Source organism: Trachemys scripta, chromosome 4 (assembly GCF_013100865.1).
Source record: "Trachemys scripta elegans isolate TJP31775 chromosome 4, CAS_Tse_1.0, whole genome shotgun sequence".
NCBI classification, from domain to species: Eukaryota; Metazoa; Chordata; order Testudines; family Emydidae; genus Trachemys; species Trachemys scripta.
In genome coordinates this window covers 108,339,963-108,361,339 of record NC_048301.1, presented here as the reverse complement: position 1 = coordinate 108,361,339, position 21,377 = coordinate 108,339,963, and the positions used below count along the sequence as shown (strand labels likewise).

The 21,377-nt window shown below is 39.2% G+C and overlaps 1 protein-coding gene across 1 annotated transcript in view; it reads left to right on the top strand.

Moving 5' to 3' along the window:
- MUC2 (mucin 2, oligomeric mucus/gel-forming) overlaps positions 1-21,377 on the top strand; it is a 59,762-nt gene that overhangs the window by 19,154 nt on the left and 19,231 nt on the right. The window contains exons 14-29 of the mRNA XM_034768774.1: positions 269-363; positions 1,329-1,455; positions 2,325-2,580; positions 3,635-3,690; positions 3,955-4,055; positions 4,564-4,715; positions 5,297-5,435; positions 5,993-6,103; positions 6,365-6,544; positions 8,243-8,479; positions 10,384-10,540; positions 11,719-11,847; positions 12,512-12,653; positions 13,895-13,935; positions 14,574-14,724; positions 19,937-20,319. Coding sequence (XP_034624665.1) covers positions 269-363; positions 1,329-1,455; positions 2,325-2,580; positions 3,635-3,690; positions 3,955-4,055; positions 4,564-4,715; positions 5,297-5,435; positions 5,993-6,103; positions 6,365-6,544; positions 8,243-8,479; positions 10,384-10,540; positions 11,719-11,847; positions 12,512-12,653; positions 13,895-13,935; positions 14,574-14,724; positions 19,937-20,319 — 2,457 coding nt within the window. The remainder of the gene's footprint in view (positions 1-268; positions 364-1,328; positions 1,456-2,324; positions 2,581-3,634; positions 3,691-3,954; positions 4,056-4,563; positions 4,716-5,296; positions 5,436-5,992; positions 6,104-6,364; positions 6,545-8,242; positions 8,480-10,383; positions 10,541-11,718; positions 11,848-12,511; positions 12,654-13,894; positions 13,936-14,573; positions 14,725-19,936; positions 20,320-21,377) is intronic.

Sequence of the window (21,377 nt, the reverse complement as noted above, 5' to 3'; positions counted from 1 at the left end):
AGCTAGAAGAAGGCAATTCTGTGCAGGCAGACTGCATTAATAGGATATGATATCCACTATGTGTTTGCCAGTAGGTATTTGAATCAGAGACCGTGGGCCAAATTTATAGCGATTCTGTGCAATCTCTTCACTCCCAGAAAAATTTAGGGTTCTCATTTTAATCATTTTTTTGCTTGGGTCAGATTATTTTGCATACTGTAATGTGACAATATGGTGCAACAGGGTATGATGCAAGGAAAATAATTCATTCTCTCTCCTTTTGTTACAGAAAATTATGCTGAATATTGGTGTTCCTTACTGAAAAATTCAGAATCTCCTTTTGCCAGATGTCACTCAGTCATTGATCCTGTGGAATATTATAAGGTGTGGATTTTATACTATACTGACACCTTCTGGCACTGGTCTAATATGTGTTTTACCATATACATATTTTCAAGGGATTATTGTAACTTGGCCATAAAAAATGGTTCGAATTTTGTAATGTCCAATGGCATTGTGTGCATCCCTGATCTCCTACAACAGGCTTTCTCACAAAATGCTAATTTAGAAGATGGAAATCATTGTGCTTTTTTGGGGGTGGGACTTGTGTGTGGTGAAAGGGCACTATAGAGTCTCATTTTCATATGAGAATTCAAGAGAGGCAGGAATACTGAGCCATGACAGTCACATGTTAAGCCAGCCCTTAACCATTAATGTAATCTATGTTGTGGCTTAATAAACAATAAATTCAGTTTACTTGATCCAGAGATAAACAACAACCCATATATGTTTCATTTTATTCCTGGTCTGTTTCCCTCTGCTTTCAGTTCTGTTTGAGGAGGGATAAACAAACCAATCTGGGGAGAACAGAAAGAACCCTCAGCTTTTACTCATTTCTATAATTCAGTCTGAGCTGCACCTTTGTGAAGATCTTAACCCATTCAGCTAATTTTTTTGCTTTTATTATGTTTAATTTCTGTGGGTTTGTACATTTCCGGGTTGTGGCTGATCAGGAATTAAAAGTATCAAAGTTCCCTTAAAAAAGGCTGCTGTTAGGAAGCTGGCTAAACTTTGGACTTTCAAAAGGTTTGGCTGTTGAGATAAGGTCTGGCAAACTATCCACATTTTTCATGCTTAATCAAACGCACCCTGAGCCTTTTTGGGTTTGTCCCTCACTAGCTCATCTACTAAGCTCTCTGATTATGGGAGTGAATGAAAGCCACATGGGAAAGAAGATATTGGGTGTTCTACAGTTACTGTACTGGAGCCCCGATTTTCACAGTCTTCATTTTATAGTTCTAATCCTCCTCCTGCAGGTGTGTTAACAATTTGCTTCTTATTTGTCTCAGAGATGTAAATATGACACCTGCAACTGTAAGAACAGTGAAGAATGCTTGTGTGGGGCCCTCTCCTCTTACGCAAGAGCCTGTGCCGCCAAAGGAATCATGCTGGGAGGCTGGAGACAAACTGTCTGCAGTAAGTGATGACACTGTAATCCCCTTGAAATCCATCATAGGAATGGCCAGAATGCACCTGACTACAGTTACATTAAACTCAGTGTTAAGAGTTTAAAAGTGCCTTGGAGATGCCCAATACAATTTAAGGGGACAGTGTCAAGAATTTTGAATAGTTAAAGCTGTATTCTTTAAAATGTCCTTCATTTATAGGACAACTTCATAAACTGGGGAGTAACTATTTTCCCTTTCGTCATCTCCTCTACCACTTCACAAACACTGATCTATTTCTCTTTGTCCAGTGGACTATAAGCCATCATAGCTCTTCCAATTTATTTATTTTCTTGGTTGTATACCAGCGTTATCAATGGTATCATCAACACTGGGAACTGGACTTTGTTAAATTGTGCTTCTATTGGCGGGTCATAGGGCTATGAAGCAACAGAGAAAAAGATATTATTATTACAAAGCAAATTCCAATAGCAAAAGATCAGTTAACTAAAGGGAAAAGAAAAAGAAACAATGCTACACACATATATATATATATATATATATATTTAATGGATCTTTTCATTGCTTCCTCTATATACTCAACTCCCATTTATAATAAAATAAATTATGCATGTTCATTAAAGGAAGAATATACCCTTTAGAATGGAACAGTATTACCTCCTAGATGGTAACTTAAAAGGTAGGACAAAGTTAAGGCAAAACTACTTATTAATTACGATAATTTATTCCATAATACAATGAGAGGAAGTCCCTTTATTTTTATTATTGCATACTGCCTGGGCAGAATGATCAGAAAGAAAGATTTAAATTCTATAATGCCTGGTCAGGGTTTTTTTATTTGCCAGTATAGCAACCATTGGTCTTTTCCCCCCTCTCCAGACAAAGAAGTGTCCTCTTGCCCAGCATCCCAGGTCTTCCGTTACAATCTGACCACATGTCAACATACCTGTCGCTCCCTTGCTGATGGCGAAAAGCACTGCTTAGAGGGCTTTATTCCCGTTGATGGCTGTGGCTGCCCTGATAACACCTATATGAATGAGAAGGGTAACTGTGTGTCCATCTCCCATTGTACATGCTACTATAGAGGGTCATACCTGGAACCTGGGGATGTCATCGTGAAACAAGAAGAACGCTGGTAGGTTATTTTATGGGTCGTCACTTGTGGATTGTGGAGGTGAAAGCCCCCACTTCTTATCTTTGCTTATTAAATATACTATATATTGATATTGATGGTGATACCATGTAGATAAAAGGTATATATTACCCGCCACCACCCTAGCAGAACAAAACGTCATACTGCTGTAAGTTAACTTATTAATATGTATGGCATATCTCTTTATTTATGAGGTGTGTGGTGGCCTCTTGTGGTAACCATGGACCTGATCCTGCACCACTAGAGTCAATGGGAGTTTTGCTAGGCAATGGGGAAAAGAAGCTAAATGAGCAATTAGTGGGTTTCTCACTGAAAACAGATTATTCTAACAGTTAAAACAGTTACTAATTGATACCCATTTAATCAAGATTGTGGAGTTCCAAAACCAACATGCAGGCTCCCAGAAGCAATATTCTTTTGCATGAACTCCAGTGACTCATGCTGTGAATGGTAAAATATTTCCTTGCCTTTCAAGGAGGAGGGAACTAGAAGTTAAGAGTACAAGCCAATGAGGTTATTGCATTTGACTGGAGTTAGCATAAAATGGTGATATGTATTTATATGTATTTATTGGAGGCTAAGGACATGCTCTGAAAGGGTATGAGCATGTATTCCCTTGATTGCTTAAAAAGTGCAATTTTGAGGATTTACAGGATAATTTGTGGCCATTCTTTGAAAATCATTAATTTACCATCTGTTTATAATGTAACATTCAAAAGTTCTGCAGAACTTTCCCCAAAGCTCACTATGAAATCTCTGTTGAAATCATGTGGGACTTCCTCCCCAAGGTGCATATTTCACAAAGGCCACTACTAAACATTATTCCACTAATAGATCAGTTGGGTTCATTATTACTTTAACACCTAAGAACATACCACAGCAATAGGGAATTTTTGACAGTCCAAAAGAATAATTGTCTGGCAGAAATAATATTCTCATTTGTTCATTTATGCCTCTGCAAATTGTTCTCAGATGTTTATCAACTGAAAACATTAGTCTTACGTCCTATGAATTTCTATCTTCTCATCCTTTTTAGTGTTTGCCGAAATGGAATTTTCCATTGCACTCAAGTGAAGACACCAACAGAAGTCAGTAAGTGAAATGCTTTACAGAGAAACATCTCAGTTTCTCATTGAATTCACCACTTGTTTCTTTTTCCCTTCTGTGAAACAGTCACCACCTTTCACTTTGCTTTTGGCTGAGGATTTTACCTTGTATCAGAAAGGATATTTTCATTTATTATTTTGAAGGGGTACATGCTGCTGTTTCTGTCTCAGTATCTAATAACGCCCCATTTATTTTCTGTTCCCTTGATCTTCAATGTTCACCCATCTCACATGGTATCTTTTTTTACAGAGTGTCCATCCCCCAAGATTCACTTTGATTGCAGCAGTGTCAAGTCTTGGTCTTCACAAACCCCTCTGCAGCTAAGTTGCCATACGCTGGGTACTGACTATGTAAGTTTTCATTTTACCTCTGACTATGGCATGGCTCCTTCTTTCCCTTAGTCCCTAAATGAAGCAGTGCAAATCTGACCAACATGCTCTTTTAGTCTTTTTTCTCATTTCCTTTTATTTCCATCCTTTCTTTTCTTTCATCATTTTTGTTCTAGTTCTCCACTACTTTTTGCCATCCTTTCTCTTTTCACTGATTTGTCCTCTCTTTTCTCAGTAGGAAAACTATGGGTTAGTTGGATAGGCATTTTGTTTACAATACAGCACTGTAGTTTTCTGTGTAGAACAAAAGTAAGATAGTCTGAACTTAACATCTCTGTAAAATATGAAGGAAATTCTCAGGCACTCAGATACTAGAGAGATGAGACCGATGGAAATAAATAAATTAAAATGGCTGAGTTATAATCCAGGGAATGAAGCACATGGAATGAATGTTTGTAGAAGAAGTGGGATAACAGAGAAATCGTGTTTTCTTATAAAATAATATAATGTTTTGTCTTATTTTCTTTAGTTCCAGACAGAGTGTGTCTCAGGGTGCATATGTCCTCATGGACTGATTGATGATGGCAGAGGGGACTGTGTCAAGGAGGAGAACTGTCCATGTATTCATAACAAGCAGTTTTATTCTTCTGGAGAAGACGTAAAAGTGGACTGCAACAAATGGTAAGATGCTGTAAAGTTCTCGACTTTTCTTTTGATTGTATATTTCTCGTAGTAAATGAATAGTAATGAAATGGTTTAAATACCACTGTGATGAGCATGATATAGGTATACAAGCCTTGATTCTCAGCCCCACTCTGGCTTCTTTGTGACCTCGGATGACGCCTTTTTGTGTAAATTTAGGTAATACTACAAACATTAAGGTAATTATTTCTGTTTATCTCAGGCAAAATGGACCAGTTTTTAGGGTGATCACTGTAACTGAGCTCAGAATCCGTCTCTCTGCCAGGGGCATCTCTGATTGGGTGGTAGTGTAATTTTTGGGTAGTGTTGATGCGGGAACAAAAAAGGAAGCTGTGCAGAGCTAACAACCATGCTATAAATTTGTCAGTGGGCCAATTCCATGTGGGGACTGTTAATGAGATGGTGATTTATAATACCCTGTTCCATAATATTATGCATGTGATGGATTCCATGTTGTGTCAGCCAGCTATGTGATTTATCCTGCAGCTTCCAAAGCAGCATAGATCAGCATTAGAACTTGACTTTTCAGTTTTCATCCAACTCTTTTATTCTTTCCCTAGTACCTGTCAAAAAGGAAAATGGACCTGCACCAATAATGTGTGCTATGGGACTTGTACTATATATGGAAGTGGCCATTATATCAGCTTTGATGGAAAACACTATGACTTTGATGGACACTGTGAATATGTGGCTGCCCAGGTAATGTCCAATGGGAGCCGTGAGCAGACAGATCTTCTAAAACAAATGAAAAGTTTTACAACAACATAGCTATCAGTTTGGTTCTTGGACCACCTCTCTTAGACCCTTTTTCTTTAAGATCACTGTTTCTGTGGCGACTGCAGCTTCTGCCAAGTTAAATTCCATATTTGCAACAAATCCCAGCTGTGCAAGGAAATTAATGGCACTTGAGTGAACGTTTCTTCTGTTGATGTTGTTGCAGATTGTACACAAATGGGCTAGCTCAACAATGAAAGTTGTCAGCTCATTAACGCTACTCCAAAACAAGTGGCTGATTCTGAAATTGGAAAACAAATATCCATATATTTTGGGACATAAACTATTGTTTAATTCAATTGTCCTACATCTTTCCCAGTATTTGGTAAACATAGAGTTAAATGGTGTGTGTGGGTGTGTGTGTGTGTGTGCGTGTGCAAAATGGAATTTGAAGAATGAATTTAAATTATTTTAGATTGAAATCAAAATAAATAATATGATTCCTTTCATTGACTTATATTTCTTTATTCCACTCTCAACAGGATTATTGTGGCAAGGATCCCAAAAATGGTTCGTTTAGTATCGTCACAGTGAATGTTCCATGTGGAACCACCGGAGTCACCTGCTCAAAGGCTATTAAAGTATTTCTAGGGGTGAGTGGTGGCCCTGGATGGGTTCAGCCCTAGAATGCAGCTGATCAAAACTGCCCTTTGCTTTTAGTCATGTTTCTTGAAACTGAAAGTTGGCATAGCTCCATTAAAGTGAATGGAATGATGTGATTTCCACTTGCTAAGGATTTAGGTTGTGGTTTGGCAGTCTTAGCTTCACAATGAAGTCCATCAGCATCATCATTCCAATAGCTTGCCTCACTATAAAGCCAGCGCTGTTATATCCCTTCTCTTTCTGTTCTTCAGAGAACCGAACTGAAGTTTGAGGACAAGCAGTATTTAGAAATTCGGCGAGATGTTGGCGACCATGTACAGTATTGGAATTATACGGTGGGGCTCTACCTTGTTATTGAGGCCAGCAATGGCGTGATACTCATCTGGGATAAGAAGACTACTATTTTCCTAAAGCTGACTCCTAATTATAAGGTGAGCAACTCCAGGCCTTTTTTCTAAAATATTATGGAATCTGCTGATATGATTATGAATAGTTGAATGCAGGTAAATATGGATGATGCTTTATTGTTACTCTTAATAGTGTCCCTAAATCTTGTTTATGTTGATGATTCATATATATCTTGCATTACCCATGATGGCGGGTGCCATTGTATGTTGCTTCTTATGGTATGATCCAGTGCAACAATACCAGTGGGTGTATTGTGTAATATTGCAATACGGATGAGCAGTCCCCTGTGGTTTTCCAGTAGCTGTAAACATTAATGCTCTAATACAAATCCCACTGAAGTTCATTAAAATATTCTTGTTGACTTGGATCAGGTCCCAAAAGAATAAACTCTTGGGACCTCAGACATCATTTTCTCATCATTTCTCATCAATCTTTGCTCTATATTGTAAAGTAAGTGAAAAACAAAACAGGCCCTATTTTCAAGACAGTGAGCTATATTGCTAGGCTTGATCTCTCAAGCAGTGGTACAGGCCAACTTGTATTTAGAGGCATTTCACTATTAAATCACAATTTATTCATTATATATGACCCTTAATACCAAAGAAATGGCTAAAACATTGTAATTCCCCAATAGAAGACAGAACAAAAATTCACAAGTTTGCCACAGACTAACCCCAGCTCTCAAATAATAATGCAACATATTTTACATATTTTACCTTGGGAAAATGCAGTTGTGGTTCAAGTAGTGTAAAGTGTGGCAACATCTCACAGCCTCTGGGTAAGGGACCTGTCTGAAAAGAAACTAAAAGTTCTTTATTGATGAAACTCTTCCAACTCGGACATCTTCCGTTATAAAACATTTGATTTATTTAGCAAGAGACTCAAGCAGCCCTTTGTAGTGTTGGGGGCTGTGCACACATTTTAGGACCCCGCACTTGTGCCCATTTATTACACTGCTTAGTTTGTTTTCCTAAGCGGTAAATGTTTTCATGACACTTTGCTGGAAACATTAAAGTAGCTTGAGTAGGGTTTAAAAAATGGAGGGAGGAGAAAAAGTGAGGCAAAAGATTCCTAGTTTTTATTGCAGCCACATCCTTAACTAGAAGGATGCCAGCCAATCAAAACCCACTGAAGCCACTGTACTGGCTTTTAAGTTTTATTCAAGGATGCTTTATTTTTTCCTTATTCCATCTTACTCTTCGCAAATAATGGAAATTAGCCGACTCTTCAAAGTTAACATTTAATAGACTAAGGGCTAAAATTTCAGTGCATTGTGTACTGGAAAATTTAGTCATGTGAGTCCTATTTATATTAATAGGAATCATGCAGCTAAGTTGCTGCATACCACAATGCACTGTAAAGAGATGGCTTGTTGTCAGGTGAGAGAAGTGTAGCCACTGTTTGGATCCCTATAAGTTGAATGGGAGGCTGCAAAGAAATATAGATATAGTTACTATATACTATATGTAGCAAGAAGGGAAGTCACAGGTTCCTTGCCTGGTCTACTTGGTAGCTTGCTAACCAGGGAGATAAACACATACAAATAAGTTGAACTTGTACACATGATTTTGAAATAAAGATGAAAATAAGTAAGTTACAGGGAGAAATCGTTCCCTCACTTTGTGTCTTTGTTTTGGTTCTAACTCTACTGGTGCTCACTTACTGAGCAAACTGAAAATCTGATGATATGTTCTGAAATCAAACAACTTTTGCTTTTTCAGGGCAAAATCTGTGGTTTGTGTGGCAACTTCGATGACAAGTCCAACAATGATTTCACAACAAGTAGTGGGCTGCTGGTGACCAATCCTCTGGAGTTTGGTAATTCTTGGAAACGTGGCCCCTGCCCTGATGTGGTGAATGAGATTCTGCCCTGCAATCTGAAACCTCACCGCAAGTCCTGGGCAGAGAAGGAGTGCAGCATCATCCGGAGTGAAGTCTTCAAAGATTGTCACGCCAAGGTTAGTAGAGAGGCCGGTGGCTACTACCTACAAGTGAACCTCTGTGCAAGAAGACAGAGGAAGGCTGAATTTGCACAGCTGAGTGAGAGAATAGTTAATCATAGTAGCCTCAGAAGTTAGAAACTGGAAAAGACCTTTGAGATCATCAAGTCCATCCCCCTGATAAGAACAGGTACTACACTTGAAAGTTAGATGTTCAGGCATCCGCTATTCCTTGGGATAGTCAAACCAGGTATTTGGTATGTTTTCATACATTGGACTGAAGCATCCATATGTTCTAGTTTGGGAGAAATTCCCTGCCATGGTATTGTTTGTGAGCCACACAGAAGTAACACTCTGTTTACATATAGAATGGAGGTTCCTTTCTGATGTGCAGACTGGGATCCCTATCCAGTACATCACTGGGTTTTTATGGATCCTCCCCTCTCCAATCACAGATAGTGGTTCTGACTGTGGACAGACTTTAGATATTTCCATCTGTTGCACTGCATTCTCCTTGTTTTAGGTGATTATTGGTATCAATCAGCTCATAGTTTAAGCATGCTTACATCACCCTATCTCATATTAAATTGCATCCAAATCATAATAACAAAATACAGTGATCTAGGCTCAAGGTATATATAGTGTTATGTAATTTATCTAAGCCTTGTCCCTCAATTGAAGTGTAATAATAATTTAATAATAATAACAGTTTGCACTTATCAGAGTTTTTCAAAGTGCTTCACACACATTATAAGTATAGGAAGAATCACAAAGAGTTGTGATTCCTGCTGTTCTGGGGGCATAAAACCCAGGCTGGGTTCTCCCTCTGATCAGCCAAAGTGGGAAAAAAAGCATTTGCTAATGTATGACAGGAATCACCAACACTAGGCAGGTATAGAACTGTCTCTGCTTCTTCTCTGCTACCAGATGGTATGTCTGGCAGATGTACACCACTTGGCTGGGTAACTAACTGAAGAGAGAATTTCATTGACTTCAATCAAATTTTCTTTTAGATCAGCAGTAGTATCAGCAGCCATAAAGTACAGTAGATTGGAGAAGGTGGTAGAGTTAGCAGATTAATTCACTTTGAAGAAGAGAACCTGAATGAGGTTCTTATGGCACCCTGAAGAGTGTCCAAGCTAGACGCTTGTAAAAGGAGGATAATTTAAGTGCAGGGATTTTTTTTTTTGAAAGCTGAAGTATACTATTCTAATAGCAGATAGGTTCAGAAGTTAGGCTTAACAAAATTGTTTTCAGAATGTGGTTATGGTTAGAAGAGAAGTTGTAAAAATGACCTCTAATTGTCTTATTTTTATTCTCCATCAGCAACTTCCATGTCCAAATAGTTCAGTGTGCCAGTCAAACCACATTTTTTCTAATCACCAGCTTTGTAAATTCAATAGTGTTTCTTTCTACTTTCAGAGTAGCAGCCGTGTTAGTCTGTATCCGCAAAAAGAACAGGAGTACCTGTGGCACCTTAGAGACTAACAAATTTATTAGAGCATAAGCTTTTGTGGGCTACAGCCCACTTCTTTGGATGCTTTGTGCATCATATTTATTGATAGAGTCTGGATTCAGAACTTAGCTGATAATTATGTTGATAATGCAGGACGAATAGAATACAATTTTGCTTTGACATTGGTACAGTGGTCCTGTGCTGAGAGTAATATTTTTTTTTTGTCATTAAGCTAAAATGATGCACATCAGAAGATATGGTCAATGCACAAGACACTTCTTTTAGTTACCTTTTCCCCCATAACCACATTTGAAGAAATTAAGATAAATTAATGGAAATTAACCTAGCTCAGATCTGCTACCTGACAGACAGTAAGCAACTTCTGGTCTAAAGGATTTCCATCTGAGATTCCAAATTGGAAACAGAGCTCTGGTATTAACAGCTGCCCCATGTGTTTCCCCAACAGGTGGACCCAGCTCCATTCTATGAAAATTGTGTTCATGATGCCTGCTCCTGTGACAGTGGTGGAGACTGTGAGTGCTTCTGTTCCGCAGTTGCTGCTTATGCCCATGAGTGCAATAAGACTGGAGTTTGTGTCTTCTGGAGAACTCCTGATATATGCCGTGAGTAACCTTTAAATATTCCCCACTGAGTACAACTGGACCTATCAGAATGATATCACAAAGTTTTTAATCACTGCAGCCGTGTGTTGACACAGGGTTGTATGCTTTGGCACACAGTGGAAAGGGTTCACCATCTCTGTATAAGCAGATGCCCATTATTGTATTAATGAGTTCAGTGTATTTAAATTGTCACTATGGGTTGACCCTTAAATGACATTTCAAATGATCCTTCTCATTCTGTGTGCCAACTGGTGGACTGACATTCCCAGCATATTTATCTAGTCGGCAAAATCTCCCACCTAGAATCGTTACTAGAATTTTTTTTTTTACATTTTGTGTATAGCACAGTAGCCTGTGATTAGTCCCACTGGGCCAAACAGTGGTTAAGTTATACTCATAAAACCCCATTGACTTCATTTTAGGCTGTTGTATGTGCCTCTTGCATATAGCTACTGACACCAAAAGTCAAGTTGGGATGGTGATCATACTAAATGAGTTACGGGAAACACTTCTACCGATCCAACCAGTGGGAGCAGTAACTAAGCTTTTCACAGTGGGGACTTGTTCTTATACACAGTACATCACTTCCCATCTCAAAAATCTTGCAAATTTTATTCTGTAGCCATGTGGCAATTCACACTGGTTCATAGGCCATATGGTTTGAGGAATTTGGTTTTGAATGTGTTAAGCTTTCCCCCATTCACATCTTGTTTTGCACCCATAAACAAGGTGCAGGTCTTAAGAGTTTGTGCATGTCCATGTGGGTTTACTGGAGGAACCCCATGTGACTACTTCATATGATATATCTGGGTGAAACTGATTTCAGCCTATATGCACCATTTGCCCTAAGAGTTTGCAGATGTTCAGAGAAGTAAAAAAAAAAATCACAACACTTCAACAGACAGCTTGAATTCAAAATTGATTCTGAGTAGTTGTGTGATTTCAATCAAACATTTGTTTTCTGCAACAGTGGTGTTAAATGTGAAGGTGATGAAATCCAGAGTTTCATGTGTTCTGTATTCAGGTTGAGTAGGGAAAAAAAAAATCCAGGTCCCATGTGTCAAGGGAAATATTGCTGCCAGTGCACTGTGTAGGGTCCTTTGGCTGGCATGGTTAGAGGTGGGAATGGGATTCTGTTCTGTCAGCTGTTTTTTTGATCAGTTTCTGTTTTCTATCAGCAATATTTTGTGATTTCTACAACCATTATAACGAGTGCAAATGGCACTACAAGCCTTGTGGCAGTCAAATTAAGACTTGCAGGATCATTCATAATGTCATCACCAACTTCTCATTGCCATATCTGGAAGGTAAGAAACTCCTGATTGTTTTTGTATTGCATATCATGACGATTTGGTTAAAATGTTACTTGATGGAGTTGGATCTATTAGCTAATGAGATCTATTGATTGCCTGGCCATTCCTAAATCTATAATCATACACAAGTATTTGGTGTGGTGTAATTTACTGTTTATTGACATCATTGGGATGATACTCACATGTTAAGCACATGCCTAGGTATTTTTCTGAATTGTGGTATAAGATTGATCCACCCCATTGACCAATATCATGTTAAGAGTACCTCAAGGGGGAGAAAAGATTATTACTGTGGTAAAGAAAACTAGAATTATATTGCTTAATTATTTCTTTTAAACTTTGTATTTATTTTTGCTTTGTCAGCTACACATTGCTGTAACTGAGATAATGCAGCATTTCTGTATCCTTGCAAAAAGAAATAACTGATATGTCAGCCATTGTAGTGCTGGTAAATATTGGCTTCTTAATGGATGGATCAATGGGAAATATTTAGGATTTACAATGAATAATTCACCACTTTTGGAAGTGCTCATTATCCAGGGCCTCATCTACAATCAGAAGGAGTCTTTTCATACTTCAGTGGGCCTTTGATCAGGCCCCCAGTGAGAATGTAACAGTTTTTATTAGTATTACAAAATGGACCATTTGTGGTCAACAGGTTGCTACCCCAGATGCCCTGACGAAAAGCCCTTTTTTGATGAAGACTTCAACAGATGTGTAACTGACTGTGGCTGTTATGAAAATTACACTCGTTATGAAAATGGCACAGCAATGCCCCCAGAACACGGTTGTCAGAAATGGTATGTGGAAATACAAAAGTGATGAAGCAATGCATATTTAGACCTTGATTCAGAAAATCACTTACGTACCTGCTTACATCCCATTGACCTCAATGGGACTTCAGCACACGCTTAACTGCTGTTGTGAACAGACCATGTTGTGTTTTCCTGAAATGAAGGCTGTAATATTACAGATTACCTGCAAGAACCTTGGTGTGAATTGGCCCTTCTCCATATAAATGCTGATTTACCCCAGATGAAGATCTTGCCTTACAAAAATAGTGGGCGGGGGGAACACTATAGTTACAATACGGTTGGATTTCAAAGGAATGCCATCTATTTCTACTCACATTTCTTTCTGTGCATTTTTTTACCTGCAATTGTTAGAAGTAATTCCACAGATTGCTATAACTGGGAGAGACTAGAGAAATAAAAGTACCTATATTTTTTTTCAACTTATTCACATTGTGAATTTAACAGACATTGTGTATAGTCATTTTCAATTATTCTCTAAAGTCAGTTGCGCCTGTTGTTCATGTATGTCTTTCATGCAACAGAGAGGACAGATTTTTTTTTAATAGGAACATGTGGCTGTAAAACTGAAAACATTGACAGGAAAACTCAAGAGCAGATGTAGTACCTGCAACTATTTTTAACTCATGTTTTGAAATTTACTGTATTTCACGTTGATGATGGCCCATTAATAAATCTTTTGATAATGGCATTAAATATTACTTTAAATATGTTATATCTGGAAATTACACTTAGAGCAGACCTTATGCTGTTCTAAGTTTTGCCAGATAGAACCAGCTCGGGGGTCTCTGGAGCACAAATGTCTCTGGCCATTTTCCCCTCACACCCTCAGCCCTCTTTAATATACCCCTGATCAGTAATTTGTCGAGATATAAGGATGCTGTGCAGCAGAGATGGAGCAAAACGGTTTAAGAGAGCAGTGGCTGTTAGTCATATTATATTTTCCCTGCTCCTGATGGAGGGTAATTAATTATCTCAAAGAGGAGTGTTTGGAGGAAGGAAAGCTGGTAGTTGTGTCGGGAGGAAATAGCAATTGTCGATATTGGAGCAAACAACTGCCAAAGAAATATCCAGTGTCATGAGGTGAAGTTTGAGTGATAAAATTGTTTTTAAGTTTTTAGACTCCTAGCCCTGCTATAAATTAATTGGAGGGATTCATGAGAAATTACTGCACGGGCTGCTGTTGGTTTGCAAAAATGTTAATTTTGACTGAATTATTTTTCTTTTAGTATCTGCATCTCACCAAAAAAAGTGTGCGAACCTGTACCAGGTAAATTGCATTTTATTCTTTCTGCAAACTGGAAAGGGAAAGAAACGGAATGCCACGTATCTCTTTCATCTGTCTCCACCGGAGATTTAGTAATGATTTTAAATGATTCTTTGCAATTCTAGCCAGGATTGCACAAAAGAAAAATTAGGTAATACTTTGTAACCTCACAGTCATCACTCACGCATCTAAGGATAGAACAAATAAATGAATTAGGCTGATTTAAGATCAAAGTGTAACAACTGCCCCTTTCTTTCGGTGTTGTTAAAACAATGCCCCCTCCCCAATATCCTAACTATTAATTTTCAGCTCAAGCCACTTAACCCTCAAGAACATGTAGTATTTTATAACAGGTTCATTATTATTTAGACCCACTACTGTATTAGGAAGTATTTTAGTAACCCTGCGTCTAAATGAAATTTCTATTCTTGCTAATTAGTTGATGTACCTCACCTACATAGGGCTTTATTAGATATGTCTTAGCTTCCTCCTAAATGCAAATATAAATTAATGAGGTTTGTATGGTTTAGCTTCAGGTATAGCTCTTTGAGGTGCACCTCTCACACACTCAAAAATATCAGATTTACCATAGGCACTTTCATAAATGTTTCGGCATGTTGTTGCTCTTGATCATTTCTTAGAAGAACAACTTCACAACGAAGCTTTTTCTTGCAGGCTGTACCACTATCCCAACAACCACTACGCCCCTTACAACCACCACCATCACCACGTCGACAACCACTACAACTACCACTGTGTCAACATCAACTACTACAACAGAGACCACAACAGGTAAGAATTTAACAATAACTATAAGCTATAGGAATTGCCTTAACAGCAGAGATTCATTTAATAGTTTCAACTTTCTTTAGCCTTCCAGAATTTGTCACAAAATTCTATGGAATACGGTATTACCTGAATAAAATCACTCTTTTTTGAAACATTATACATTTTGTCCAGATACATTTCCACCTTCTAATTTAAATTCAGTTGACATTTTAAAAGTACTGTATATACTGAATGCCAATTGATTTTGAACTTGATTTTTGTACATTTAATAATAAAATAATAGATACATCTATTATTAATAGGAACAAATCCTGACTGTTGTTTACATGGGAGGAAGGAGCATTTTAAGTCCCTTATTCCTGTGTAAGCTGGTTCCACACCTGCCCCACCAAGCCTCAGAAGGCTGAAACTGTTATTAATGAGTGCACAGAGCATCTCTATGACTGCTTTTTAAACAGGTGATACCAAGCCACTCATGGATTAAGAGTTAATGTAATGATACTCTCAGCATCCCTGCCCAAGATTAGCCACGTGGCTATCATCCTAGGTCTCTCCCACACGTAAGACTTCAGTGGGAGGAGTGATTTCTGCCTCCCTGAATATGCATAATATTATCATATTTGTATGTATTCTGTAATACTGGTAAAGTTCCAACGAGGATGCACATCTAATACTTTTCTCCTTGAAGGTGTTTTACAGATAGATTGCATAGACATTTGGCTTCTCATAACTGTTTATAACTATGCTTCTGCATGGCTTTATCGTGCTGAACTCAGAAAGCTTTGAAATACTACATGTTGCTCTCTCCTGTCATGGGGGGAACCTCAGATACTGGTGTAACTGATGTGCTCACCATGATAAAAATGTTCCTGAATCACAAGGTCACAGTTGGGAGTCTGAAGCAAGTGTTGTAAATCTTTGGGGCTGGTGCACTGATGGAAGGTGCCCCTAGTGTCTTGGACAAAAATCTTGAAGTGAATGTTGGTGGGTTTTTAAACTACTGTTTTCATTTCTCTGGAACTCTTAGGACTGTATAGTGATACTGATTATTTTTCCATTGCAGTTCCCACCACAACCTCTTCAATCTCTACAAGTAAGTTTCTTTATAAGGAAGCTCCTCATTGTGAAACATGGTAGGTAGAAAACAAAGGACAAGGAAGAAAAAGAGAGAGGCAGGCAGAAAAGAAATACATTTTCATTTTAGAATGGTAAAATAATGTGTGTGTGTCTCTGTGTGTGTGATTGTGTGTGTGTGTACGCATACGCATGGGTGGCAGGTTTGTATAATTTTTGGTGGTGCCCAGAACGGGTCCAAGCAGAGCCGTCCCATCCCTATGGATGGCTCTAAAAATATAAGCCCAAATATTGGTGGAGCCGGGTCCACGTTCCTGAATATTGGTGGAGCACGGGCACCACAGGCCAATATAACTCGCCGCCTGTGTGTGTATGTGTGTATTTCATCGTTGCATTTTTTGAATTAAGCGGCAAAACAAAAAGCTTGCTTTTAAACAGTCAGACAGCTCCAGACCTGCTGTAACCAGGTATGATTCCCATGAAAGTGTCTAGGCCTTAATCAGTGATGACGTAAAGGCTGGTGTAAGAGAGCCGAGAATCAGGATCTCACTCAATGTCAAATCTTTGAAATTTTTACCTGGCCCAGAAAATGGTGATTAGAAACCTATGAAAAAATCAGTGTGTGGAACTCCTCAGCGATATATGAGAATCCATTAAACATTTAATGCAGAGCTAAGAAATTCCCTGTCCTCTCCATTGTAGTTTTAGGACAAAAAGTGCAAGGTGATGTTTCCACTGGGCTTATCTGTAATAATAAAGACCAAGTCCCAGCGGGCCTTATTCCAATACCTGTCTGCCTCAATTGTGAGACAAGCATTTACTGCTGCTGGCCAGAATGCACCACAATTACAACTACCAATCCCAATGACCACCAAGCCCCCAATCTCTACAACCACAATTACCATGAACTCCCCACCCTCCCCTCACAACTACCACCGAGTTCCCAAATCCTACACACACCAGCACAACTACCATCAAGTGCCCCCAACTCTTACACCAATAAGTATAGCAACCAACGAACCCGCAACACCCACAACTACCATGAAGCCCCTAACCCCCACATCCACCAATACAATGACCATTGAGCCTCCAACCCCCACACCCACAAACACAACTTCCTCCAAACCCCCATACCCGTCACCATAACTACTACCAGGCCTCCAACCCCCTACACTAACCACCCCCACATCAGCAACCACTATCAGCACTGAGCCATCCCCAACACCCAATCCAACCATCACACTGCCAACCAGCACCATTTAGCATCCAACATACCCTCCAATGTCAACACCAAAAACCACTATAACTAGTACTACTAAGCCTCCAACCACTAAAACTACCACCATGCCATCATCAAATATTATAAGTGGAACCACAACTGGCATTTCAGCAAGTAAACTTTGAACGATAACTGCCCACACTTAATGATAAGAATAAAATTCTGTAACTGTTGATGTGATTCTCATTAACCTAAGTTAACCAACAGTAAAAATTCAGACAAGTAAGGTGGCAGCTATAGACAGAAGTGTCCTAATAGCAGAGATTTATTTAATGTGTTCATCTCTGCTTCGCCTTCCAGAATTTTTAACAAAAAATCATAAGAAATATAGCATCAACTGGAAAAAACGCCCACCACCTTTTTTTTTTATTTGAACATTGTACATTTTGGCCAAGATACCCTTTCACCTGCTAATTTAAATGTAATTGATATTTTAAAAGATATGTATTGCCAGCAGATTTTGAACAAGGTATTTTTTGAGACTTAAGAATAAAATAATAGCGACTTGTATTTTTACTTGGAACAAATCCTGCCCCTGGTTTGCGTGGAAATAAGAGGCATATTAAGTTCCTTATTCCTGTATAAGCTGGATCCACATCTGTCCCACCAAACCTCAGGAGGCTGAAACTGGTATTAAAGAGTGTGCAAAGCTTCTCTGGGGCTGCTTTGTAGGCAGGTGATACTGAGCTACTCATGGGCTAAGGAGTTAATATAAGTATACACTCCGTGTTCCTTCCCAAGGGTATGTCTTCACTACCCGCCGTATCGGCGGATAGTAATCGATTTATCCGGAATCGATATATCGTGTCTCGTTAAGACGCGATATATCGATCCCTGAAAGCGCTCACCGTCGACTCCGGAACTCCACCAGAGTGAGCGGCGGTAGCGCAGTCGACAGGGGAGCCGCGGCCATCAATCCCATGCCGTCTGGACCCCAGGTAATTCTATCCAAGATACTTGGACTTCAGCTACGCTATTCGCGTAGCTGAAGTTGCGTATCTTGGATCGATTTCCCCCCCCCCCCAGTGTAGACCAGTCCCAAGACTGGTCATCTGACTATTGTTACTATGTCTCTCCCATATGTAAGGCTTGGGTGGGATGAGAGATTACTGCATCCCTGGATATGCATAATATTTATCACATTTGCATGTATTCCTTGATATATGCAGCCCTCGATTCCACCAGTCCTGGAGGAGATTTTCTGTCCTATGGTGTGAATTCCACTGAATAGTACTGATGTTCCTATAAAAAAGACACCACCTCCAGGTAGAAAAGGTGGAATTTAAAGAATCCACATCATTGTGAGGATGAGTTGATATTGCTCATTGAGAGGAGTGAAAGGATTGTTCTTGTGCGTAACCAATGTAGGGATTTTGGAGGAGGTTAGAGGGGACAAGGTGGGGTAAGGCTTTTTGTGCTCTTACTTACTCTGTATGATGCTACAGTCTCTGGCTCACTATTGTGGGGGTGAAAGGGCTTCATTTCTCCCTAGATTGTGATTAACCCTTCAAAAGTGCACAAAGGTGGGAGGAGGGGTGGTGGGACCGAGATCCCTTACCCCTCATACATCTGGGCAAAAAGAGAACCAGGTCACAAAGACTAGGGTGTCTATTACTATCAATGGCACTGGACGTATCCCAAAGTGGAGGAGAACATGGCTCTGCTGTTCTGCATCCCTCGCACAGTTAATTGGAGCAAGGCTGCACACAAGGAACAGATGCTGCACCCTTTTGAAGGGTTTTGTGTCCTCCAGTCTGCCATGTTCTCCTTGAGAAGCCCAGAGGCTTTCCAGTTTAGCCAGCCTGAATGCATCTGTGGAGTCCAGCCAGGTTACACCCTCACTGCACTGCTGCAATTGCTCTGGCTTTAGTGATTAGGATAGAATCCCTTGTGTTGTAATGAGGGATGTTCTCTACAGTCTATATTTTATATAACTTAGCAAATTTTGGATTTTCTCAGAGAGTTTTTTATCGCAGAAAACTGTGTGAGAGAGGGGAGGTGTATGTATTTAATACAGTTAAATTTGTTTTATAAATAATTTGGATATTTACACCTGCTCTCCTTTTCCCCCACTTGTGTCATATCCATCAGTAACAACCACAAGTTCCATTATAAGAAGTATTGATTCCACAAAAGCATGAATGTGTATTTGTTTAACTCTCTGCAGCAGGACTTACTGACTATATTTTCAGGATATGCCCAGCAAAGTGATTGCAGACTGAGGCTTGGTATTACAATATCTCATTATGCCTCATGGGTACCTCTCTATCCTGGTGACACATTACCTCAGGATACTGTTTCTTTGCCTGATGAGTCACTGCAAGTCTACTTTTGGTGATGAAACACTGCTTTATGGCTACTTTGTTCTGGGTCTTTATACTATACTAGCTAATTCATTGTAGCAATAACAGAATTTAGATGCAAGTTGCTGGAAAAGCAATTAACAGGAGGGTGTGAGATAAAGTAGGAAGTGCCAACTTGATTTTCTTCCCTCCTCCATTCTACTCTTACACGGAACTGTTCATGCTACATTGTTTTCTGTGCATAAGAAACACCAACTTAGCACATTCACAGCCTGATTCTGATTTTCCACTAGTTTTAGGCAGTTTACCTCCATGGACTTGAATTGAAGCACTTGTGACTTAAACTGGTGTAGATGAGATCATAATCCTGCTCTCATGCCAGATATTTGTGGGCTGCACTAATTATTTGTTTTGGACCAATGTACATCCAGTGCGTTGCTCTCAGCACTGCTTACCTCACTACCATGTCATGCATGTTTCTCTTCTTTCTAAATTACATCTTCCGTTGTTGTCTTGCAGCATGTTCACCTGTACATTGTTGGTGGTCTTCCTGGATTAGTCTGGCTAAGCCAATATTTGGCCCAGAAAATGGTGATTATGAAACCTATGTCAAAATCAGAGAATGGAACTCCTCAGCGATATGTGACAATCCACTAAATATTTCATGCAGAGCTCAGCTATTTCCTGACATCCCCATTAAAGATTTAGGACAAAAAGTGCAATGTGATGTTTCCACTGGGCTTACCTGTAATAATAGAGACCAAGTCCCAGGAGGCATGATTCCGATTCCTATGTGCCTCAATTATGAGATCAGTGTTTACTGCTGCTCACCACCTTGCTCCACACCTGCACCAACAACGACTCCAACTTCCACCCTGACAACCACGACAACCATTCCAACATCAACTACTACATCCGGAACTACAACCAGCACTTCAACAGGTAAGTATTGAATGGTAACTGCCCTCACTTAATGATAACAACAACATTCTGCAAGTGTTCATGTGATTCTCATTAGCCAGAGGTAACCATCATTAATAATTTGGATATTGTAGGGTGGGTGCAGACGCTATAGTCAGAATTGTGCTAACGTCAGAGAGTTATGTAATGGGTTCATCTCTGATTATCCTTCCAGAATTTCTAATAAAATATTACATGACATATAGCATCAACAGGAAAAATGTCATTTTTGAACATTATACATGTAGTCCTAGATGTCCTTCCATGTGTTAATTTAAATGTAATTGATATTTTAAAGATATCTATTGCCAACTGATTTGAAACAAGGTTTTTTGAGATTTAAGAATACTATAATAGAGACGTATATTACTACTTAGAACAAACTCTGGCCACAGTTTACATGGGAATAAAAGGCATGTTAAGTCCCTAACTCCTGTGTAAGCTGGTTTCCACAGCTGTCCTTCCAAACCTCAGAAGGATGAAACAGGTATTAAAGAGTGTACAGAGCAATTGCTGTTACTGCTATTTAGGCAAGTGATGCTGAGCTGCTCATGAGCAAAGGAGTTAATGTCTATTATTCCTATATCTCTCCCACATGTAAGGCTTGAGTGGAAGGATTGATTGCTGCCTCAATGGATATGCGTATAATTATCACATTTGTTCTTTTTCTAAATATATGCAGTCCTTGATTCCACCATTCCTATGGTGAACTCTAGTGAATAACACTGATGTTCTTATAAGAAAGACACAACCTATGTGAAGTTGAGGTAGAATTTTCAGAATCCAGGATGTAGGAATGCTCTGTACAAACTATATTTATGTCACTTAGCATAGTTTAGATTCACGGTACCTTCTGTAAAAAAGATCATTATCACAAAAGGTAATTTGGTAAGAGTAGCATATGTATTTCCTGTAGTAATTTTTTTTACAAATGATTTGGATATTTACATCTGATTTTCCTACCGTCTTCCCACCACCACAGCAACACCTACCCCAGAGACGACAACTCCTACTACCACCACAGAAACAACAACACCTAC